The sequence below is a fragment of the Rattus norvegicus genome, chromosome 19 (assembly GCF_036323735.1).
Source record: "Rattus norvegicus strain BN/NHsdMcwi chromosome 19, GRCr8, whole genome shotgun sequence".
Lineage (NCBI taxonomy): Eukaryota > Metazoa > Chordata > Mammalia > Rodentia > Muridae > Rattus > Rattus norvegicus.
Window position 1 is genome coordinate 14,611,518 of NC_086037.1, and position 25,804 is coordinate 14,637,321.

At 42.1% G+C, this 25,804-nt stretch overlaps 1 protein-coding gene across 3 annotated transcripts in view; it reads left to right on the forward strand.

Annotated features, from left to right (window-relative positions):
- Nucleotides 1-2,281: 2,281 nt before the first annotated feature.
- Nucleotides 2,282-25,804, forward strand: part of LOC134483128 (uncharacterized) — a 29,482-nt gene continuing 5,959 nt past the window's right edge. Inside the window, exon 1 of one of the 3 annotated variants that reach the window (XM_063278373.1) lies at nt 2,282-3,030. Coding sequence is in view for 2 of the 3 variants with exons in the window: in XM_063278371.1 (XP_063134441.1) it covers nt 19,128-19,272 (145 nt within the window). In the remaining variant the exon portion in view is untranslated. Of the gene's footprint in view, nt 3,031-18,725; nt 19,273-25,804 lie in introns of those variants that run through there. The other 2 variants (XM_063278371.1, XM_063278369.1) reach the window with 2 other exon arrangements.

The window sequence follows — 25,804 nt, forward strand, 5'->3', positions numbered from 1 at the left end:
CCTCAGGATGAGTTGCTAGGTGAAGATAAATAAACCTTACTAAGTTTAATACAGTATTACATACCCTGTTGTAAGTAAGTGGAGCCGAGGCTATCCCCAAAGGTTTGCCTGTCTGTGAAATATGATACCCTAACTCAGGTGTCTTCCCTGGCCTCAGTGGGAGAAGGTGCACCAGCCCTACAAAAACTTGATGTGTCTTGGTGGAGGCACACTCTGAGGGATATTCCTCTACTCTCTCAGAGGAGATGGTATGAGGACATTGGGGAGGAACTGTGGGAGAGAAGTAAATAGAGAAAGGACAAAAATTGGGATGCAAAGTGAATTTAAGCCTGTCAGTCACTGCTCTATTGCTGTGAAGAGACACCTTAACTAAGGTAACTAATAAAAGAATCAGGGTGTGCCCATGGCTCCAGGTAGATATGTAGCAGAGGACTAGCTTATCTGGGATCACTGGGACGGGAGAACCTTGTTTCTGAGGAAGCGTCATGGACCATGATATTGGAACTTAGGCCTCTGAGGCAGGAGTGAATTGGTGGGTGGAGGAGAAATCTCATAGGGAGAGGGCGTGGGGGACAGAAGAGAGACTCATGTAGAGGAACATGGAGTGGGAGATAAATTGGAAATGTAGATAAAATAATGAAAGAAAACTAAAAAAATGAGACTATGAGTATCATTCTAATTCAAGCCTCAAATAATAAAAACATAAATGCGAGAGTCGCCTGGTCCTGTTCATGTCATCCTGAATCTTAAAATCTTTTTTCCTCCAAATTCCGTGCCACATGAGGTGCACTGACCTGTCAGCTGCCTGCTTGGATGACAACTGCAGCAGCTTCCCTATGCACTTGCTTTGTAGGAGCACGAAATCTATTGAGCTCCCTTTTCCAAGTTGGAACTTTAATTGGTAAGAGTCTTGCCTTGAGGACACCTTCCACATCTGTACAGTACAGAGGCAGGAGGCTTATTGTTAATAACATTCATCTCCTTAACTATGTCACCCTCCTCTTCAGCACATGACTTTGCTGTGACGTTAAACTTCTTAGTGATCTTTTCCACTCTAAGCTGCACATGGTTTTCATGTGTTTGCCCTGTGTGTTGTTCCTTCTCCTGCAGTCTTGAGGAACAGTGACCAAAAGTAACCAAACCACAGACTCAAAGCCATGTTAATACTGTATTGTGTACTATTTTCACAGAGTTGCCTGAGGTGTGAATGGGACATGGAGAATTCGAACATAGTTTGAATCTTAGGCCTTTCACTGGGCAGTCCCTCATCTTCTCTAAAATTTAACCCCATTCTTCTACCATTGAGACCCACCTGCTGCTTAGCTCTTTACCCCTCTGCCGTGGTCTGTTCCATATCTCTTCCTGCCCATGTCTATTCTGAATCTCCTGCTTCAGCTTGCCTCTGCCTATGTCCCTCTCTATGCCCGGAAGTTCTGCCCACATACTTCCTGACGCAGCTCTTGGCCATCAGATCTTTATTACATCCAGTCAGCAGTGAGACAACACCTGATACATCTCTTAGCTTGTGTTGAGCTGGTGAGAAGGACAAACATCCACAAAATAGCAAAGCTGATGATGGGACATAGAAATGACAAGAGAAATCCTGCCAGCACTTAGCTCACTGCCAGTACAGAACTAACAATTGAAAGTTGACACACCTTAGTACAAAGGGAGGTCACCTCAGCATTTCCCCTTTTACTCCAAGAAATACCTTTAATTTAACATTAATAAGCTAGATAAAATAAGAAAACTTATGAGATGCATCAGGTAAGAATTACTGTCACAATATTCTGTCCATTCGTATTTTGCAAAATTGGAGAAGGTACTTTGTTATCTAAATTATATTAGTCTAAATTTTTGTACCTAAATCATTTTCTATCACTTTTTAAGCTTTGTATCCCTTATCTATCATAACTTGCATTTATTAACCATAATAAGTCTTCTGAGACCAAATGTACTTTCATTAATTCCAAACAATTTAAGCGTTTATGTCTTTCATCCTTAAAATTTGACACATTTTTTGCGTACAAATTTTCTTTTTCTTTTTCTTTATTCAGCTTCCACACGAAGATTATTTTTGCTCTGATTTAGAGCAGGATGCAAAGGTGGACTGCAGACCTGAGGGGAGGGCAGATGAATGGAGTTGAGCTGCAGGATGTGAGGTTCACAGAGAATAAATAAGAAGTTAAAAAAATAAGAAATAAGCACAGTGGGGATGAAGCTGTGAATGCTTGGCATGGGGAGGTTTGGCAGTGGACTGGGCATTTTAGGGGTGGGGTGGGATTGGCGTGGGTTCTGGAGTAGTAAGGATGGTGTCTGTTCTTGTCTTTTGGGGAAACTCCTCGGTCTTCTCCCATCCCTCCTCCACCTCTACCCCCACCTCCAACCGCCATAACTGCCTCCTACCACAGCAGAGGCTTCTGGGCATCGGCCTCTTTCTGCTCAAGCTCTTCTATGTGCTCGGGGGTGGTACAAGCTTTTAAAAGTCCCAGGCAGTGGGCAGACCACGCACACTCTCCTGGCATCCCCATCCTCTCTCAGGACTTATGGTGCCAGAGCGGTTATCACAGGAGTTTGGATACTGCTGTGGACTGTCCATAGAGCCCTGCTTTCTGAGCCTCCCATGTCCACCCTGTTCCTGTCCAGGTTCCTGGCTGTCACATTTCTGCACGATGGTGAACAAGTTTGTTTTTCTGATTCTCATAACAAGAAAAGGTTAAGACTAAACTATCTAATCTTCAACCCCATCCAAGATCTGAGGAGGAGAAATGTTGCCTGAATAAAAGGAAATTCAGAGCAAACAGCTTCCAAACCTAAGAAATGACAGAAATTGTTGGCTACCCTGGGAGTCAGTCAGCAAATATTCACTGTGGCATCCACCTTCAACTCACTGGGCCAGGAGCTCTGACAACAATCCTTTGAAGCAGGTCACTTGAAGGACTATCCTATTTTTTTTTCCAAAAACTGGGACACAGACTTCCCCATGATCAACTTCTGCACAGTCTGGACAGCTTTCTGGCAGCAGTAGAGGTAAGTAGGTAGTATTTCACCCAATGGTTCTTTAGAGCCCATCATCTTTTTCAGAATAGATTGGGGACACTACCAGGAGTTGAGGTCTCTCCCACTGTGAAAAGCCTTTAACTATTAGGACATCTGAAATGGCAGATTCTTCAGATCTCTAAAGGATTTGAGAACCACCTTTGTATGTAATGTCTATCTCAGTGGACAAATGTGGCTTTTTTCCCAAGGGATTTACTTCCTACTTAACTTTAAAAACATACACAGGAAGTTAAATAAAGCTTATTTCTGTACCTAACTAAAGCAGTACCTAACATGACTGGAAGACTGATTATTTATAGTTGGAAAGTACTAGCTTGAATTCCTTAATTATCCACGGCAGTGTGCAGTAGTAATTTTATAAAATTAGAATTTTACACCACATTGTGAATAAGTTGCATATACTTATATCTTAAAAATGAATTGAATCATTTATGCAAGTACAATTTTAAATTCTATCATCATTCAAGAATCCATGCCATCCTAAAATATTTGAGACTTGGTATTGCTTTCTAGTATAAATAGAGATACAGTGATCTATGATTTTGTCATTTTAGTCCCTTCTCCTGATTTCCCACAACATTAGACAGAGAATTGAGGACAGAAAGAGAAAGGAAGAAAGACATCCCTGATTCGAATCTGCTTTACTGTTTCCTCCCTGACCATGGCCAGTAAGAACTTGCAACCAACCCCCTAACTGACAATAATCATCCATAACCAACGGCAGACAAATAACCACCCACCCACCCTTCCTCTTGAGAATGAGGGGGTCATGTTCCTTTAAGTTGCTTCCCAATGTGTGTGGGGTGACAACATGTTTTGGGGACCTTACAACAATTGGGACATTTTCCAAATCCTGGGAGATCTTGCAGTTTCCTATGCGTCCAGACCCTGAATGTGCCAGGATTAACTGAAGTCCTGGCTACATTAACAATGAAAAATACAAACACACATTCCTACCATATGAGGAAGGTCACCGGATATCTACCCCTTGAAGTTTGCTCAAAACAATTAGTCAATTAGCTTTTTATTCATCTTCAGGTCACTTCTTAGTAAACAGGCAGAAAAGAGACAGATTGTTTGCCAAAATTATATCAATTGCTTCTAAGCCAGTCACCAATAGAGTTCCTGCCATCCTTTGAAGTTTCATCAGAGAGGCTCTATTTTGCACAGACTCACAATACTTATGTCTCCCATGTGGCAAACTAAAAGAACTGTTAAGATCTCCTTAAATAATTCAACAGTTTTCCCAATCCAAAGTCTCCCACCCTCCTCCAAAAAATCAAGAGATTCCTCACAAACATCTCCACTCACTTCGGTACCAGTTTATATATCAGTCACATTTCTGTTACTGCAGAAAAATACTATGACCAAGAACAACTCAAGGAATACAGTTCTTCACATTGTGGTAACCAACCCCAACTACCAAATTATTTCATTGCTAAGTCATAAATGTAAGGTGGCTACTGTTTTGAATTGTAATGTAAATAGCATGTATAAAGTATGTCTCATATGTGGTTGTTCCCTGAAGGGCTTGCAACCCACAGGTTGAAAACTGCACTTGTGTGTGGTGGTGGGAGGGGGGGTTATGAGTTTTTTGTTTTGTTTGTTTGTTTCCCTTTTTCTCAAAACCCAAATGCTGATAAGAACATAGGCCAATATCAGGCTCTTCAATTTTATTCCATTAGGCACTGTGTCTGCTCTCATGATATTAACATGCTGGTTTTTCTTTTTTACTATTCCCCAAAATGAAGGTGAAATCATTAAAGGTGATGCCTCCCGCAGTGCTTTACTGTCTTATTAGTTAGCAGTGTCTGACTGCCCTGCTCAGTTGTGCTTTCATGTGAGTTCTGAGATTTTTTTTTTTCATTCCCATGAAGCTCTGTATTGGGATTATAATGGGATGGATTTAAACCAGTAGATGACTCTGGTAGAATTCGATATAATAATATAAATCATACTGATACATGAAAATGAGAGGTCTCTTCATTTTCTGGTTTTTTCAGTTTTTTTATTTTTCCCAATGATTTCATTTTAACAAGTCTTTACTTCCTTAGATACTGCAAGATTTTTATTCTGAATGGGTTTGTTTTCTTGGCTTCTTTCGTCATATTTATTGTTGGTATACAGGATTTCTATTGATTTTACTGTGATTTTAGTGAATGTGTCCATGAGCCATAGGAGTTTGCCAGTGGTTTCGTAGTGGTCTTTATATATGGATCATATCGCCTGCAAATGAGAATGCTCTGACTGCTTTCTTTCATATTGACATGCCTTTCCATCTCTCTCTTGTCATATTGTTTGGATAAGACTTCACATACTAGTTGAATTAGATGAAAAGAATGAACATCTGTGACTTATTCCTGATTTTAGTGGAAATCCATTATGATTTCCTCCAGTTAGGATGCTGTTTGCCTTGCATATAGCCTTTATAATGTTAAGGTGTGTCTTCTCCATATCCCAGATTTCCAGGAATTTTGCATTAATCACTGTGGGATTTTGCCAAAGAGATTGTCTGCCTCTACTGCAGTGATCATGTGTTTCCTGTTCTTGGTTTTCTGTGGTGAATTGTTTATTCATTTGTATTTGTTGAAACATTCTTGCACCTCTGCAGTCAAGCCAGCTTGATCACGGTACCTGACACTTTTGGTAAATGTCTGAATTTTATTTTCCAGGATATTACTGAGAAATTTTTCACTTAACTGTTCCTTCCAATCTTAGTTTCTTTTCTATGCTGTGAAGAGACACCATGAGCAAGGGAACTTGTAGAAGAAAGAGTTTATTTCAGCTTACAGTTTCAAGGATCATGAGTCTATGAATATTATGCTGGGGTACACGGCAGCAGGTAGGACACCATGTTTCTAGAGAACTGGCTGAGAGCTTACATCTTATGTGCAAGTCGGAGACAGAGAAAGTGTTAACTATAGATGGTGTTGAATTTGGAAACCTCAAAGCCCAATCCCATACACTCCTCCAACAAATCCGTATCTTATAATTCTTCCCGAATATTTCCACTAACCAGCAAGAAACATTCATATATGTGAGTTTATGGGGGCCATTATCATTCAAATCACCATATTCCACTCCCAATTCCCCATAGGTTCTTAAACATATCATAATAAAAATACATTAGCTCAGCTTCCAAAACCCCTGTAGTCTTTCGGTCTCTACACAGTTTATCCACAGTGCTTTTCGACCCTCCAGGAAGTCCCTTAATTATTCCCCTATGAAATCAAAAGGCAAATTGCATATATCCAATGTGTAATGCCAAAAATATGTTATCATTGCAAAGGGAAGTTGGGAATGTGGTGAGCCAGTTCAAGGCATTAACCCAACAGGACACACTCCACATTCTCTACTTCTGATGCATGACAAAGGGATTAGATGGGTCCACTGCTCTGGCTTTGCCGACTGCAACATAATTCCTAAAACTATGTTGTATCGCATAGATCTGTGGTGGTTGTGTTTTCATTGTCACTCATTTCTAGGAATTTTAATTTTTCCTTATGTGTTTCTCCCTTGGCCCTTTCAGTAGTGTGTTGTTTGTGTTGCTGACCTTCCACGAGAGTGTGTACTGACTGCACTTTCTATTGTGTGATACCAGTTTGATTCCTTTGTGCTTAGATAGAATGCGTGACACTACTTCAGCTTTCTTATCTTTCCTGAGGGCTCTTCTGTGTCCTAATCCGTGGTCAATTTTGGAGACAGATCCACAGGCTGATAGAAAATATATGTATAGTTCAGTGTAGTTTGTTAGGTCCATTTGACTGATGATGTCACTGAATTCTGCTCCTCCTCTTTTGTTTATTTGCGTGTGATCTGCCAAGTGGTCAGAATAGACTATTAAAAACAATCACAACCACTATTATAGCTAATGGGTAATTTCAGATCTATCTGATAATTATATATTTAAATTTGTGACTGCTGTTTTTAATATGCATATATTTAGATTGTAGCATCTTTTGGTAATTGCATAGTATGAAATGAATGTCCTTACATCTTCTGGACAGGATTGGTTTGAAATCTATTCTGTCAGCTGGATAGAGAAACTGCATAGAATTGCTATAGGGACCTGTGTCTTAGGTCTGTTTCCCTAGTATATCCTCTACATCTCTCATGATGGTGATCCTGTTTCTGGCTAAATAATGTCTGTTCACTGGGGAATTGAGTTTAGTGACATGCAAATATTATTTAAACCTATGTATTTAATTTTGTTAATTTTTGTGGGTTTTATTGGCTTCTTTTGATTGACTGTTCTAGTTTTGTTAAATTATTTCCTGTTTCCTCTGGTATTTTATCCTTCTCTTCAAACTAAAGTATTCCTTTTAGGATCCTCTATAAAGCTCCTTACTGGTTATACATATTTTGTAAATTTATTCATCATATGCCTTAATCAGCACAGTAGCTGGGCAGCTGCCTGCCCTCCATGGTATCAGATCTACTTTCCAAACAATAACGCTCAACTCTTACTGACTGTGTAGCATCTTGACTGCTCTTTGTTCCCCTTGGACAGCCCTCAGGACCAGGCTCTCCTCTCCCTTAACCATGGCTGCTGTCCTCTTCCTCTCTCCTCTCCATCACACATGTTCTTCCTTTATTCTCTGGCAGCTTCTTCCTCCTTCTTCCCTCCTCATGATCCTCTCTAGCAAAGCCCTCAAAGCTCACCTCCCCCATCTCTCTGCTGTGCAGCTGTTGGCTGGTGGCTTCTTTATAAACACAGTTAACTGGGGGCAGGGTCAGGTTTTTTTTGGATTAACCAGTTTTGAGTTCTCCAAATTAGCAGTAAAATACAAGCAGAAGTAGGCCAATCCACCACAAGGATTTCTTTTGCTTTGTTTTGTTTTAATTTTTCTTTTACCTATTACTTTATTTTATTTTTGGCTATTTTTTAATCATTTGTTTTTTTATTTATGTATATTTCAAATGTTGTCCCACTTTCCACACTCCCCTCATCATATCTTACATCCCATTTCTGCTCAGCTTTGCCTATGTGACAGTGCTCCCCCACCCACACATATCCATTCCCACCTCACACCTCTAGGACCTCCTTTTGGTGGGCAACAGGCCTCAGGGTAGTCAATGGCCTCCCACCCCATGATGCCACTTAAGTCAGTCCTCTTCTACACAGTTACCTAGAACCATAGACCCATCCTTGCATATACTTTGGCTGGCAGTTTGGTCCCTAGGAGCTGTGGGACTGGTGACAGAGGATCTGGTTAGATATTAAAGACAAATGGTTGCTGCTTTCTCCTCTTTTTCTGGTTATAGGTGAAATCATGTTTGTTTGCTTCCCTTTTTTGAAATTATTGAGTTGATTAATTTCTTGGTTTTTCTTGTGTATAGTTTAGCTCATTTTCTTGGGGTTTTCCTCATATTATCCTCTGTTGTGCTCTCTTAAAGAAAAATATTGTTTAAATTTGGTTTTGTTGTGAAATATCTTGGTTTCTCTATTTATGGTGATTGAGAATTATGCTGGGTATAGGAGTCTGGGTCTGCATTCCATCTGCCCAAATTTTTCTGGCTTTTGGAGTCTCTGTTGAGAAGTCTGGTGTAATTCAGATAGGTCTGAATTTATTTATTACTGGTTATTTATACCCTACCCCTTTTAAAGTTCTTTCTTTGATCTGTGTATTTAGTTTTTTAATTATTATGTGAATGGCAGAGTTTTTTCTGGTACAGTTCATTTAGCCTTCTGTAGGCCTCTTGTACAGTTATGGCATTTTCTTCCTTACCTTATGGAAGTTTTCTGCTATAATTTATTGAAGATGTTTACTGGACCTATGAACTGGAAATCTTAATTCTGTTCTATATCTATTATCCTTAGATTTGGACTTTTAATTGTGTCCTGAAATTCATGGATGTTTTGGATTCAATAAACCATACATGTTTATCTGAGATGGGTGTTTTGTGTTTTGTGGGGTGACCTCCTTGATGCCAACTCTTCCATTTAGTAGCAGGTTGGATAATGAGACATGGTTAGGAATGGTGACCTCTTGACATAAACTATATGAAAACAGGGAGGTTAATTTTATGTGTGTCAAGTATCAGTAGTCTCCTGGGTGGTTTTGGTTCCCAGTTGGCCATGTGCAACAGTTTCAAAAGCCCAGGATTGATGTTCCTTGGGTTTCCTATGATGATGCACTCAGATATGACAAATATCAACAGAATCCTCATCAAAGAACTTAATTTATATAATAGACCGAAAATTACTAATTATGTTACAAAATATTTGATCACACTGTGATCTCCAAGAATGTATTATTTACTGATAAACTATTGTGTGGTATAGCATCGCCATGGCACAGACATTTAACACGAGGGTTGTTTGATGTAAACATGGACTTTACTTTGGTAAGGCTAACCTACCACACACCTTTATTGCAAAGTTAAAACTGCACTTAGGTTCAGAGATGGTCAAGGAAGGACTTGAAAGGAAATGAAGATGACTAAACCAATGGAAAGTCTTTGAGTTGAAGGATTTTTAGAAAGTGTGCAGAGGGAAGAAGAATGCTCTTCTGGGAGGTCAGTGAATTAGGAAGGACAGTTGGGAGTTGACTTCTGTATCTGGCTCCTGAAACTTCATTGGTAAAAATTAATGTCTGGAATTTTGTGTTGTAAAACAACACATTGGCTCTGCAGCTTTTGGCAAGGGCCATGGACAGAGAGATCACACCAGCTGGGGACAATCTGAAAAGAAGTCAGGTTTTCTTAAGTCACCTGAGAAGTCCTCAAGGAGAGAGGAATGAATGGGTAGCACCATAAGAGAAGGCTTTAGGATCTCGGATAGTGCTACTCTAGATGCCTTGAAAATAGAAGCAGAAAATGAAAAACTAAATGACTTCACAGGAATTAGCTCAATTCTGAGTATGATTATTTCATATTGGTAATTTATACTTGATTCTTTTTTTAAAAAATTAAAAAAAGAGCCTTCTGTTTTAATGCGAGGCTGTCTTAGAATCACAAAATGCTTACAACACCTACATCTAACAGTATCGGGCTAGAGATTCTACTCTTAAATGCATCACCATCGACAGCTTCCATTTAACCAGCAGGTGTCCATGCCAGGCAGACACTGAGCAGGTTGTATGTTCTGTTAATCTCCACAACAACCCAATTCAGCAGAAACACGTCCATTTTACAGGTGAAGAAACCACAGCTCAAAGAAAATGAGTATCAGGGTCCCCTCAGTCTCACTGTCTGTCACTCAGACCCACATCCTTCTCTGTAAAGGGAAGCCATGGGCCTGATGTGGGCTGTGCAAGCTGACTCTGCTGAGATGATCAATGCTATTCTTGACCCTGGGAGAATTTAAGACAAGGTGACCCACAGACTCCTGGGATAGATTCTGCCTCTGGGTTCTAGGGTGGGACACAGTATCACTTGCATGGGTCTCTACTCATCTGAGGAGTCTGCTCCCATGTGTCAGCTTCTATGGCAGTGGTTCTCAACAGACCTACTGCTGCAACCCTTTAATACAGCTCTTCATACTGTGATGATCCCCTCCATAAAATCATTCCATTGCTACTTCATAACTAATATTGCTACTCTTATATGTCATAGCATGCTAAGTATCTGATATGCAAGGTATCTGACATACACTCTCCTAGAAGGGGTCACGACACACAGGTTGAGCAACATTACTCAATAAACTTTTTCTTTTTCTTTTATAAAGAGAGGCCTTCATCTCAGAAGGACCTGGACCAGATGCCCTGTAGTAGTGACAAGTTTTAGCAGGCCCAAGGCTGCTTGCCTTAATGACACAGACATTCCTGGCTAAAGGCACAATCTGAAATCACTGTCCCCAGGATATTTCTTACCTCACCCCCCCCCCATTACAATATCTGTCTCCTTGGACATATCTGTCCAGGAAGCCAGTCCCTGTAGTCTCTGATACAGACAGAATGCTAAAGGCAAGAATGCTTTCCCTCTGTTGGCCTACCGTCACTTCTACAGAAGTAAGTTCAAATCCCCGAGTGTAAATGTGTGTCTTTAACATAGTGTGTGAAACTTGAAATCTCATCTGTTTGCATTGGCAAAAACCTACTCTCACTTCAGATTAACAGCTGACCAACAATTATTTTCAGGAGACCACAGAGGCTGGCCAGGCCTGCAGAGTCAGATCCCCTCCCTGCCTGGGATGATCCCACCCAGGTTGGACTTCAGCTTCACTTATCAGCTGATATCAGAAAAATGTTATCTTAAGATTCTGCAGTCTACGGTCTGGACAAAAGTTGTTAAATGACTAGTATGGGAGTTTTCTCCAGCTTAAAATCATTCTGGTCTCTTCTCTCCCCTGGACTGCCCTCTGTTCTCTCAGGTCTGTTGGTCCTGGAAAGACCTGGGTTCAACTCAAGGCCTGGGTTGTGGAGGAGGACTTTTTGTTGTGGAAATGAGCATGGATCAAGGATGTAGTCCTACTCTGACTGGGCAATTAAGCTGCAGAAAATCTTCTCCAATCACAGAACTGGGTCATGTGGGAGCCTACACTGTTTAAAAGGGAGAGCTGGTTGCTTTCTCCTGGAAGAAGCACTTGGGGGTTGACTGTCACTTCTGAACCTTCTGTTCTAAGTCACTTCTCAGAAGGGGCACTTTGCTCTGACTTCTCCATGGGACTCACACAGCACTGGGGCTGGAGGATCCTCTGGTGTTGCAGCTCTGAGCTGGGAGGAGGAGCTAGCACACTGACATGAAGAAGCCTGTTTTCACAGCTGATCTGGATCTGAGGAACAGGTGCTTTTAAGGAAGGATGTGAAAGCATCTCCTGCAGGAGGGCTCACTATGCAGGGAAAGTCACTCAGGACAGGGAAAAGTGGCTTCCCAACTTCCACTGGGCAAGAACCAGGGAGGGTATTGGATGGATGATCAGAGAGTTTGAGAAAGGCCTGCATCTCCCTGAATGTCCTCCCTCAATCATAAGTCCCCCCACTGCCCCAGGGGCACACCTGAGGCTCAGCAAAGACTGCCACCTACTGGGGTCCCTCAAACTAAGCAGTGAGGGTAGAACTGTGCAAAACACATCTGGGGATGGGGAGACATAAGTGTCAGCTGGGCCTGTCCTCACTGCCTTTAGACTCTAATGGCAGGGCCGGTGCAGGGAATGGCTACTCCAGATCTCAAATGTCTTGGGCTGAAGAAGTAGGAGATGTCAGGGTCAGGGGCCGGGGCCGGGGCCAGGGCTGGGGACAGGTCAGGGTCAGGGTCAGGGTCAGGGTCAGGCAGAGTCAGGCAGAAAAAATTCAAGTCCCTGCCAGCAGACTGATAGGCTATGGGCATGAAGAAGTGCTGTGGTAGAGAGTGCCCTTGTTCTCTCTGGTTCGGCAAGTAACCAAGGTGGGATGGGAAAAGTTGGGGAACTCACAGACCCTTGTCCTCCAGCCTCAACTGCCAGTGCTTGGCTAGCAAGAAGCCAAAGAGACTCCAGGGATCCCCTGATTTCCGGATATCATTTTCCTCACGGTGTCCAGGTTGAAGGCTGTGCTCAGCAATGCCACAAGGCCACTGGACAAGTAGAGCAAGCACAACTGGACTAAGAGCACCCTGGGCTCACACTGGGACCCAGGTCAAATGGCCACAGAGGGGCACCAGGCAGCCTGGCTCCAGCCCCTAGCCCATGTGCTCCCAGACCACAGCAGTTCTGCTAGTCCCTCCTGCCATGAGCGACACCACCTGGCAGGCTTGCACTCTCTGTCAGGAGCTTTCCCACAAACACAGCTAGCAGCCACTTAATGACCCTCTTTATTCTTGTTAACCATAATGGCTAGTTATGAAGTCTCATTGGGAAAGTGTATTGATAAGATGAAAGCCTTAGGAGAAAACTAGAAAGACATAAAAATAAGTAAGATGCTGGAGGATGATCCTGACCCACACTGAGCAGTGGGAACACCAGAGCCCTGTAGGGATGCCTGACAACCTAACACATTGAGCACGCACAGCTCAGTAAGTTCCCTGTGAACACACATCTCCTGAGATCTCTCTATTTAATTGTATGTGATCCTGTCCACCTAACACAGCACCTCATGTGGAATAACAAAAGCCACCTGCAGGAGCTGTGGTGATGACTCACAGGGTAGAGCATCGGCTGTTCTCTCAGAGGAACCACGTGGTCCCTAACAATAATATACAACGGGGAATGGGATTCCTTCCTTTGGACTATGAGGGAAATTCACCCAGGACAGGCCACAGACAGACTGTAGAAAAAAAGACCCATTGACATAAATGATAAAACTAAGTCTAATCTACATCAATAAAAACACAGCATACTTCTGGTCAAGGACAAGAGCATCTGTCAAAACCTGTTTCCCAGCATGACATTGAAGGTCATAATCTCTGGGGTAAATATCGATGCTGTATTGCAAGAAAAGCTGAAGCACATGGTTCTCCATTAGGATGACTTCTGTATTCAATTGTGAATGTTGTCAATTTTCTGCAGCAATTTTTCTGTATATTACTCAATATGTGGTGCATAGGGTCAATAATTGCTGGGGACAACATAGATGACAGGGACTCCCAGCAGCAGGCCAGGATGGAGACATCTCAGTAGCCCACAGCAGCTCTTTGTAAAGACTGGTTGTTCCCATTTCTCCTACCCTTAGCCCTGGACAATGGCTGTATAGATTTCATTTCTGTGTGGCTGCCTTTCAGATGACCTTGGTGTGCACAATTATTCTATTATATCTGACTTTCCTACTTCCTTCTCCTTCTGCTCTGGTGAATTCTGTGAAACTAGATGTTGCTTGATGTTATGATTCTTAAACAATTGGAAATTGAGACATAGGAGCACAGCACAGCACAGCCCCGATGGCCCAGGTGCATGCTATGTGTTCTTGTTTTGGAAACAATGTAATAACTGCACAATAGATTCCAGATTAATGCTTGAGTTGCAAAGAAACTTTAAAGTAATTATCAGAAAATGAATTAGAGCCAGCATTAGGACCCTAAGAAAGGAAAAAGTTATTGCATTAGGAATTAAGTTTTATATAACATTTGAGAGTGGTTCCTGGATAAGAAAGTATAGAATATATAAAATTATATACTAGTCAGAATACGGGGACTCATACAAGAGTCTTTGTGTGCAAGGAAGAGAAAGCTAGCGGAACCACTGAGTTAAGGGTTAACTTGATACTTTCTGGTCACTGCCTGGCATCTTTGCTTATGTCATTTATCATTAGAGCTTCCCAGGAAAATGCAAGTAGCTGACCTCAGAGCTTTGAGCTCTGAAGTATAATAAGTTAAAAGTTAAAGTTTAAATAATAAGTTTACAATTATTATTATTTTGGCCACAGGCCTGGGAATAGGGGAAGCTTGAAACTTTGGCCAACAATTGTAATTCTTATTTCTTTGTGGGATGTGGTTATTCTTTTGAATTTGATTTGGCAATGATTATACAATGTCTTTTTTCTACCTACTTTTGGATTATTAATAAAAGACTGAAGCAAGAGAAAGGCTGGAGAGGATGAGAAGAGAGAATGTGACGAGTGTATGAAGATTGTGTGTGTGAGTGAAAGGAGAGTGCATGTGGTGTGTGTGAAATATGTGTGAGGTGTGTATGAAGAGTGTGTGTGAGAATGAAAGGGTAATAAAACAAAGGTGTACATGAGTGTGGGAGTTCGAGAAAAGAAAACCACAATAGAAAAAGCAGAGTGCACAAGAGAATGCAGTCTGTGCAGCCCCAAGCTGAGAGAGAGAGAGAAAGAGAGAGAGAGAGAGAGAGAGTTCAAGCCTTGAAATTGCCTGTCAGTTTGTACCCACAGAGTAGTCTGTATATTTATTAAGCACCTTCCAGATATCCCTGCCTTCAGTTGAGAACCCGGATCCTGTGTCAAGGCTAGACCCCGGCAGTAAGTTGCACCCAACTCGTGGGACTCAGAATTGGAAGAATTGTGTAAGCCCCAAACCCCTTTCCTGATGTTTTCGATCTGGAAAGGACCATATGTGAGAGCCACGGTCCCCTCGGCCAAAGAGGAGTGCTGAGAAAGAATAGGTATGAAGTGATAGTGTGATAGTTTTATAGTTTTATTATGGGCAAACTGAATCCAGTGAGGGATCTATGTATGAAAAGATTCTTCATAAGGTATTGCTTAAAAAGAGAATTCACTTTGAAAAACAGTAGCTCTCTGATTGTCTTCTCTTCATTTGTTCTGTGAGCTTTTGGTTACCTGATAAAGGGACCTTGGATGAGGCAGCATGGGAAAGCATAGGAAAGGATATAAAAACCTGGATTCTGGAACATAAGGATGAGGAAGACGAAGGACAGGTTCCAGAGAAAGCGCTTATGTTCTGGTTTGTGGTGAAACAGGCACTTTCCCAGGCTGAGATAACAGACCTGCCCAGCTCATCAGCAGGGTCTGTTTGTAGTACAAACAGTACTGTGAAGGAAGGAGTGCCTCTACTGTCCAAACAAACCAATAAGAAACAAACTGCTAAGTCATCAAAACCACCGCCTTCACAGTGTATTGTAGATTTACTAGAGACTTCCTCAGACCCTGAGGAGGACGAGGAGGGAGAGCATTTAGATCCTGGAGATGAATCTGAGAGAGGATGAGGCAGCTAAATATCGTAATCCTGACTGGGCCCTCTTACGCCTAAGAAAAGGAGTAAGAAAAGAAGCCCCCCTCAGTCCCGTATTCTGCAAGCAGTGTAGAAGGCCAGGGAACAAGGAGAACATTTGATGCTATTTCTAACAGTAAGCATGGAGATCCAGAAATGGGAACTCATCTCCTTTAAACTTGTTAAGGAATGAAAAGAAAATACTTCTAAATATGGCCCTACTTCACCTTATGTCCTCTCCCTTGTGGAAAATCTGGTAGGCATTTATTTGGCTCACTCCTGCAGACTGATTTATCCTGGCCAGGTCCTGTCTCACAGAGGGACAATTTCTCTTATTTAAAGCTAATTATGAGGATGAGGTTAGACTTCTTTTAGGTGGAAAAGTATCTCTGGGGTAATTGACTTAACTGGGGATAAGACAGTCTGGGCCACTGATCAAAGTGTCTAGGTGGATCTGTGGTCCCTTTGTCAAGAAAAGATCCAGGCAGCTACTCACCTTGTACAAGAACAACTGGATAACGGTCATATTTAACCCTCCACCAGGCCTTGGAATACACCTATCTTTGTGATTAAGAAAAAATCTGGCAAATGGAGATTGTTACAAGATGTAAGGAAGGGGAATGCAGCCATGGAGGCTAAGGGGCTCTGCAACCAGGACTGCCCTCTCCCACAGAGATTCCCGAAGGATGCTCTGCGTGTGTTATAGATTGCAAGATGTTTCTTTACTATCCCTTTGCATCCAGATGACAGGAAGCCTTTGCCTTTAGTTTACCCTCAACAAATTTACAAAGGCCTTACCAGAGGTTTCAATGGAAAGTGCTCCCACAGGGAATGAAAAATAGTCCCACTTTGTGTCAAACATTTGTGGATATGGCTTTGTCTCCCACTCGTCAACAGTTTCCTGAGTTGTTGATTTTTCATTCTATGGATGATATTTTGATTGCTCATTCTTCCCTGACTTTGCTGAATCAAGCTTTGGATAACCTTATACAAAGTGTGCGTAAGTATGGGTTAATAGTGGCTCCTGAAAATTTTCAAAAGGATCCCCCATACAATTATTTGGGGAGAATTCTTTATTCTGATCCTATTTCACATGCAGTCTTAAGATTTAGGATGGATAAGTTGAAAACCTTAAATGATTTCCAAAAACTGCTAGGAGAAATCAACTGGATTAGACCTTATGTAAAATTTTCCATTGGCCAATTAAAGCCACTTTTTGATATTTTAAAGAGAGATCATTGTCCCAAATCTCTCTGAGTGTTAACTCAAGAGGGACAAAAGGCTCTGCAGGTGTTTGAGGAGGCCATCCAGGCACAACTCACTGTCAGAATTGATTTATATGAGGCCTGTGAATGTGTTATCCTGCATACTTCCCTAACACCCACCGGGGTTATCTGGCAAGAACAAGGACCTTTAGAATGGATCCATTTGCCTGCTCCCTCCCCACGTTTTGATTCCTTATTATGATTTAGTAGCTCAGCTCATTATGGAGGGTAGAGAAGGATTAGGGGATATTGGGTAAAGATTTTGAATTGATTAGAATACCCTGCACCAACACTCAGGTTGAGTGGTTGCTAAATTTTTCTGGTTCCTTTGCATTAGCTTTTGTCTCCTTTAAGGGGCAAGTGTTATATCATCTTCCAAAAAATCCTCTGTTACATTTTCTGAATTGACAACAAGTTATATTTCCTTCTGCCTTCTCTATGGAGCCTTTAGATCAAGGAAAAATATTCTTTACCAATGGTTCTTCAAATGGAAAAGCCATTCGTTATTGTTTCTGAAACTGACACCAGGACCTCCTTTACCTCAGTTCAAAAGACAGAGTTATATGCAGTTATTGAAGTTTTTTCTCATTTTTCCTCGATTCATTTTAACCTCTATCCTGACTCTCAAAATGTGTATAGACTCTTCCCTGTCATTGAGATAGCTGTGATCAACACAGACAAAACAACAATTAATGCCTTATTACAAAAATTATAACAATTGGTGCGTCAACGCTTGATTCCTTATTTTGTGGGACATACTCGGGCTCACACTAGTCTTCCTGGACCTTTAGTCACAGGAAACTCATATGCAAATTTATTGACTCAGGGTTCGCTTTTAGATGATGTTAGTAGAGCAATCGCCTCCCATGGTATTCACCACCAAAATGCTCAGGCACTGAGATATCAATTTTCTTTGACTAGAGAGGCAGCTCGTCAGATTGTAAAACATTGTTCTGCTTGTCCTACAACACTTCCAGCTTCTCTGCCTGGAGTTAACCCTCAAGGACTCAAGCCTGGAATCCTACGGCAGATGGATGTAATTCATGTTTCATGTTTTGGAAATTTTTCCTTTGTTCAAGTTACTGTTGATACCTTTCTGGAGTTATTTTGGCCACAGCCAGGACGGGAGAAGAATTCAAGGATGTACAGCAGCATTTGTTTGCTTCTTTTGCATTTCTTGCCATCCTGCTGCATCTGAAAACTGATAATGGTCCTGCTTATCAATCTAAAGCCTTTGCAAACTTTTGTATTAAATTTGTTATTAGACACACTACAGGCATTCCATATGATCCTCAAGGGCAGGCAATTTTCAGAGATCAAACCAAATATTAAAGACACAAATGGCTAAGGTACAGGGAGGAGAATTAAAATATGTCTCCCCCACTCACTTACTATCATGCTCTTTTTGTAAGTAATTATTTGAATAACCAGATGTACATCTCTCCTGGAGACACAGCCAGAATACAGCAAATACACAGGCGAATGCCAGCAGCAAACCACTGACCTGAGAATGGGACCCCGTTTGAAGGAATCAGTGAAAGGACCGAAAGAGCTGGAGGGGCTTGAGACCCCATATGAACAACAGTGTCAACCAACCAGAGCTTCCAGGGACTAAGCCACTACCCAAAGACTATACATGGACTGACCCTGGGCTCCAACCGCATAGGTAGCAATGAATAGCCTAGTAAGAGCACCAGTGGAAGGGAAGCCCTTGGTCCTGTCAAGGTTGGAGCGCCAGTGAACTGGATTCCTCGGGGGAGGGCGGTAATGGGGGGAGGGTGGGGAGGGGAACACCCATATAGAAGGGTAGGGGCAGGGGTTAGGGGAATGTTGGCCTGGAAATGAGAATGGGAATAACCTTTGAAATGTAAATGAGAAATACCCAGTTTAATTTAGATGGAAGAAAAAGAAGAAAAGGGAAAAAAGGATTCTCAAGGTAGATCTGCAACAGCGCCATTGCGATCCTAGGGAACATCACCATCCCTTAGATTTGCAGAAAGCTGTTTCATCTACGTGGAAGCGACCAGATGTTCTTCTCTCCTCCGCAAGGGGGCATGCATGTGTCTTTCCACAGGATGCCGAGTCACCAGTCTGGATTCCGGACCGCCTCATCACATCATACAATCCCAGGGCAGAAAAGCAGAAAGTCTCCCCTCAACAACCGACAGCGAAAGATGAGAGCGGAGCGTGCCTCATTCCTGATGACGCCAGACAGCTCTGAGCAGCGCCTCACTTCTGCTTTCACCAGGCTTCAGCTGCATGGTCGCTCATCTACCACGCTGTTGCCAACTTGGGATCAGCTTCAAGAATTGGTCTCTGCTGCAAGAGATAGCGTGCTTCCTCTCCGACTCCCAGTTACTCCCTCCAATCTTCTCCTGCTATGCTTTCACTTCTCTTCACCCAGGTAATTATTTTTCTCTATGCTGCTGCCCAAGACTCCTACTGGGCTTATTTACCTGATCCTCCCTTGTTTCATGTGGCCCCTTGGGAATTTGGCCTTGTCAAGGTGAGGAGAAAGTAGTTCTTATTTCAAAGAACGAACTTTGACTTGCTACAACTATTCTGGAATCGCTGACTCCCTTCCCACATGCTTTACTGTTAAAAATGACATTAAAGGGTGTTTCTCTTTAGAGGAGAGAGAGTTAATTTCAGAGTCTCCAACTCCTCGAAAATATGCTTGTAGTGACGATTCCACCAGTCAGCGACACATTCAGTTTCTAAAATTATTTTTACCTTTTAAAGGAGGCTTTCATTATTCTCCTCCATCTTCTTCAGGTCCTTTGCCTTCCCTTTTGTTTGCTTGTCAGAATGGCGAGGAGCTGATCTCTGTTTGGGAGAATATTGCTATTAATGGCTACCCTAAATGGTGGTCTTGCGGTTTTCTCTCCAAAGCTGCGTACTTTACTCCCTTTAGCCCTACAGCTCAAACTTTTAAACTTTTAGATTGGTCTGTTAGTAGTCCAGAACATGATTATCTATGCAATTGAAACAGTATAGGTTTACCAAAGGAGATGCTTCCTTACCGACCTCCCCTGCTAATGCCTGGTTTGCCCCTGGATGGGCTTCCCCTACCTTTCCCCCAATTTTTAATTCCCACTTGCTTCCTGTTCAGCCTGATCTATAGCGTCTTTTGGCTGCTACTCATAAAGTAACCCTTATTAGACCTCGTTCTGAGGTTAAGAGAGTTTCTGCTTCCGTTTTAGCCTGTGTGGCTGCTCCTTTCTCCTTTCTTTCCTCTGAAGAGCATGGCGATTTTTCCCTTGTCAGGATGGTCATGGTGTTTATCATGTTACTTGCATAAATTGTCAATTATCTAATTGTCTTACTGTTACAAGGAAAAATGTTTTTGTCATAGTACGACAACCTCCTTATGTACTTTTGCCTGTCTATGTTAAAGGGACATGGTTTTTTGATCCTGGCATAGAGGCCATTCATCATGCCTCCTGTGTACTTCGTAGAGGTAGGCGTTTTGTGGTTGCCTTAATTCTGGGTCTTACTGCTCTGATTGGTGTAATGTCTCCTTTTGCCTTATCTACTACTTCTTTGGTTAGAGAGGTCCACACTGCTCATCTAAGTTATCTAAGAATGTTAGTATTGCTTTATTGATTCAAGGAAAGATACATGGAGGGTTTGAAGACAGGGCGAATGCTCTAGAAGAGGCAGTTCTTTATATGGGACAAGAAATTCAAAATATTAAGGTTAGATTATTAGTACAGTCATTCTTTGTTTAGAAGGAGTGTGTTACTCCCCTGCCTTATAATGAGCCAGTCCCGCATGCCCATAGCTTATACACTGTCTGCTGGAGTGCGGAACACCCTGCCCTGCCCTGCCTTCCCCTGCCCTGCCCTGCCCTGCCCTGCCCTGCCCTGCCCTGCCCTGCCCTGCCCAAAGAGCAAGGGTTAGCCCTGCTCCTGCCAGTCCCGCGAGCCCATAGCTTATACACTGTCTGCTGGAGTGCGGCTTTGCTCTGCCCTGCCCTGCCGTGGTTTGCATTGCCCTGTGGGCTCTCACTTCTTTGGCCAAAGACTTTTGAGATCTGGGCTCACCAAGCCCTGCACTAGGCAACACCTAGAAGCCAGAGCCAAATGAACAGATGCCAGGCTTGGCCCTGGGGACTGGTGTCTCCCCCTCCCCTGAAGTGTTTTCCCCAGTTCACCACTCCAGGTTTACTTTGCAGGGACCCCCTGTAGGTGGCAGGCTTGGCTGATCCTCACCTGTGAGCCTGGGATAGTGGTGGGATGTAGGGTTGCTGGAAGACTTTCAGGGAGATGCAGGCCTTTCATAAACTCCTCAACCATCCTGTGCCCTCCCTGGTTCGCTCGCCCCGTGGAAGTTGGGAAGCCACTTTTCCCTGTCCTGTGTGACTTTCCCTGCATAGTGAGCTCTCCTGCAGGAGATACTTTCACATGCTTCTTTAAAAGCACCTGTTTCTCAGATCTAGATCAGCTGTGAAAACAGGCTTCTCCATGTCAGTGTGCTAGCTCCTCCTCCCAGCTCAGAGCTGCAACACCATAGCATCCTCCAGCCCCAGTGCTGGATGGGTCCCATGGAGGAGTTAGAGCAAAGTGCCCCTTCTGCGAAGTGACTCAGAACAGAAGGCTCAGAAGTGACAGTCAACCCCCAAGTGCTTCTTCCAGGAGAAAGCAACCAGCTCTCCCTTTTAAACAGTTGTTGCCTCACATATGACCCAGCTGTATGACTGGAGAAGATTTCCTGGAGTTTAGTTGCCCAGAGTGTAAGCATTTCATGATTCTAAGACAGCCTCAAATTAAAACCGAAGACTCTTATTTTAAAACTTTTAAAAAATGAATCAAGTATAAAATACCAATATGAAATAATCATAATCAGAATTGAGCTAATTCCTGTGAAGTCATTTAGTTTTTCATTTTCTGCTTCTATTTTCAAGGCATCTAGAGTAGAACTATCTGAGATCCTAAGGCCTTCTATTATGGTGCTACCCATTCATTCCTGTCTCCTTGAGGACTTCTCAGGTGACGTAAGAAAACCTGATTTCTTTTCAGATTGTCCCCAGCTGGTGTGATCTCTCTGTCGATGGCCCTTGCCAAAAGCTGCAAAGGCAATGCATTGTTTTACAACACAAAATTCCAGACATTAATTTACCAATAAGGTCTCAGGAGTCAGATGCTGTATTTAAGTGAAGCTCCCAACTGTCCTTCCTAATTCACTGTTCCCCCAGAAGAAGAGCACTGTAGCTCTCTCTGCACACTTTCTTAAAAATCCTACAACTGAAAGACTTTCCATTGCCCTACTTATCTTCATTTCCTATCAAGTTGTGCCTTGATCTGCTCTAGACCTAAGTGCCCTTTAGCTTTGCAGTAAAGGTGTGAGGTAGGTGAGCTGAACAGTAATAAAGTCCATGTTCACAGTAAACAAAGAGCTCTTGCATTAAATGTCTGTGCCCTGGCGATGCTATACCACACAATAGTTTTTCATTAAATAATACATTCAGGGAGATCACAGTGTGATCGAATATTTTGTAACATAACTTAGTAATGTTCTCTCTATTACATAAGTCAAGTACTATCCTGTGTATTCTGGCCTTTTTCTGTCATGTCTGTGTGCATCACCATGGGAATCCCAAGGAACATCAATCCTGGGCTTTTGAAACTGTTGTATAGGGCCAACCGGGGACCAAAACCACCCAGGAGACTACTGATACTTGACACACATAAAGTCACCTCCCTATTTTCACATAGTTTATGGCAAGAGGTCACCACTGCTGACCATGTCTCATTATCGAACGTGCTTCTAAATGGAAGAGTTGGGGTAAAGGAGGTCACCCCACAAAACACAAAACACCCATCTCAGATAAACATGTATGCTTTATTGAATTCAAACATCCATGGATTTCAGGACACAATTAAAAGTCCTAACCTAAGGATAAGAGATATAGAAGAGAATTGAGATTTCCAGTTCATAGGTCCAGTAAACATCTTCAACAAATCATAGCAGAAAACTTCCATAAGGTAAAGAAATAAAAGGCCATAAAGGTACAACAAGCCTAGAGAACGCAAAATTAATTTAACCAGAAAAATTTCGTCCATTCACATAATAATTAAAACACTAAATGCACAGATAAGAGAAAGAATATTAAATGGGTAAAGTATAAATATCCAGCAACAAATGAATTCAGACCTATCTGAATTACACCAGACTTCTCAACAGAGACTCCAAAAGCCAGAAAAAATTGGGCAGATGTAATGCAGACCAAGGCTACTATAACCAGCATAATTCGCAATCACCATAAATGGAGAAACCAAGATATTTCACAACAAAACCAAATTTAAACAATATTTTTCTTTAAGAGAGCACAACAGAGGATAATAGGAGGAAAACTACAAGACAATGAGCTAAACTGTACCCAAGAAAAACCAAGAAACTAATCACCTCTCAATAATTTCAAAAAAGAGAAGCACACAAACATAATTTCACCAATAACTAGAAAAAGAAGAGAAAGCAGCAATCATTGGTCTTTAATATCTAACCAGACCCTCTGTCACCAATCCCCCAGCTCCTAGGGACCAAACTGCCAGCCAAAGGATATACAAGGATGGGTCTATGGTTCTAGGTCACTGTGTAGAAGAGGACTGACTTAAGTGGAATCCATGTGGTGGGAGGCAATTGACTATGCTGAGGCCTGTTGCCCCACCAAAAGGAGGTCCTAGAGGTGTGAGGTGGGAATGGATATGTGTGGGTGGGGGATACTGTCATATAGGCAAAGCTGAGCAGAAATGGAATGTAAGATTTGATGAGGGGAGTCTGGAAACTGGGACAACATTGGAAATATAAATAAATAAAATAACCAATTAATAAAATATAGCCACAAATAAAATGAAAAGCGAAAAGGTAAAAGAATAATTACACCAAAATAAAACAAAAGAAATCCCTGCGGTGGATTGGCCTAATTCTTCTTGTGTTTAATGCTAATTTGTGGAACTCAGGACTGGCAAACCTGCAAAAGCTGACCCTGCTCCCAGTTAACTGTGATTATAAAGAAGCCAACAGCCAACAGCTGCACAGCAGAGAGATGGGGGAGGTGAGCTTTGAGGGCTTTGCTAGAGAGGATCATGAGGAGGGAAGAAGGAAGAAGAAGCTGCCATAGAATAAAGGAAGAACGTGTGTGATGGAGAGAAGAGAGGAAGAGGACAGCAGTCATGGTTAAGGGAGAGGAGCGCCTGGTCCCGAGGGCTGTCCAAGTGTAACAAAGAGCAGCCAAGATGCTACACAGTCAGTAAGAGTTGAGCGTTATTGTTTGGAAAGTAGATCTGATACCATGGAGGGCAGGCAGCTGCCCAGCTACTGTGCTGACTAATGCACACTAAAAATAAATTTAACACAATATGTATAACCGGTAAGACAGCTCTATAGAGGATACTAAAAGGAATACTTTAGTTTGAAGGGAAGGATAAAATACTAGAGAAAACAGGAAATAATTTAATAAAACTACGACAGTCAATCAAAAGAAGCCAATAAAAACCACAAGAATTAACAAAATAACAAAATTTAATACATAGGTTTAAATAATATTTGCATGTCACTAAACTCAATTCCCCAGTAAACAGACATACATTTAGCCAGAAACAGAATCACCATCATGAGAGATTTAGAGGATATACTAGGGAAACAGACCTAAGACACAGGTCCCTATAGCAATTCTGTGCAGTTTCTCTGTCAATAAAAACCAGCAAGTTCTAGAGTTAAATGTCTGTGTTAGTGCTGACCTACACAACCAGACATATATTTTCTTTTAAGTAAATAACAAATCTTGGGGCTTACAATGTAATCAAATATCCTGAAACATGAGTTTGCAGTGTTCCCTACATTTTTTAAATCAAGTACTTTGACTACCATTTTGGTTCTTTCTAATCATGTCCGAGTGCATCATCATGGGAATCCCAAGAAAAATCAGAAATGGGTTCTTGAAGCTGTTGCACAGGGACAACATAGACCTAAATACCACAGAGGAAACCTTGATTCTTATCACAAGGGACAATTTCACCATCCCTCTTGTCACATAACTTATGGCAAGATGTCACCTCTCCTGACCTTAGCTTCTTCTCCTAAATGCTGCTGAAGGGAAGATTTGGTGTCAAGGGGTCTGGATTTAAACCACACCAACACTGAATTCATTTAAATTTAGTTCATTGAATGCACACACCAATACAGTTCAACCAGAGCAACAGCTCACAACTGTGTACTGGACATTGCTATGGCCCAGCTCATTGCAACATCCACATGGGCTCACGCACAAGGGCTGTAAATGTTGCTGTCTATGGGCCCTGACTCAGGACATTTTACACATAATTGTTCCTATTTTCCTTGAATCTGATGGGTCCTATGTGAAGCTTATAGTTGGGGAACTTGTTAAGATTAACAAACCTCATAACATACAGAAGATAACAGGGTATGTGACCAGCACCACCCAGTTCAGTGTCAGATTTTTTTGTTTTGTGTTAGCTTGTTTTCAGCATCCATGATGTGGAGGCATATTACAGCACAATAGGAAAGAGCTGGCTGCTGTGTAACAAATTTGAGGCTGTTAAGGTAGGTGTGGGGGCAAGACCTTAGCAGGGAAGGAGATGATGTGTTTGATAACTGAAAGGAGCTGCCTCAGCTGTGTTTCTCTGCCTGCTCAGTGCCCATTCAACATCACTTGGTCCCTGAAGAGGAACTCAAGGTCTGCCCCCCTGCTGCCTGTGAGCCAGGAGTAGGCACAAAAAGGCATGGCCACAGCGCTGGTTTCCAATTCCTCAGTAATGCTGGATTGCTAATAACGTACTTGTATACACAGATACAGTGTGGTAAGTTACAATACATACTAATCATTTCTTACATAGGGCAGCAGTTGATTGACTACAACTAATTCTATTTAAAAGAGAAAGAAACCTGGCTCTTGTGGAAATATACAAAGAAAT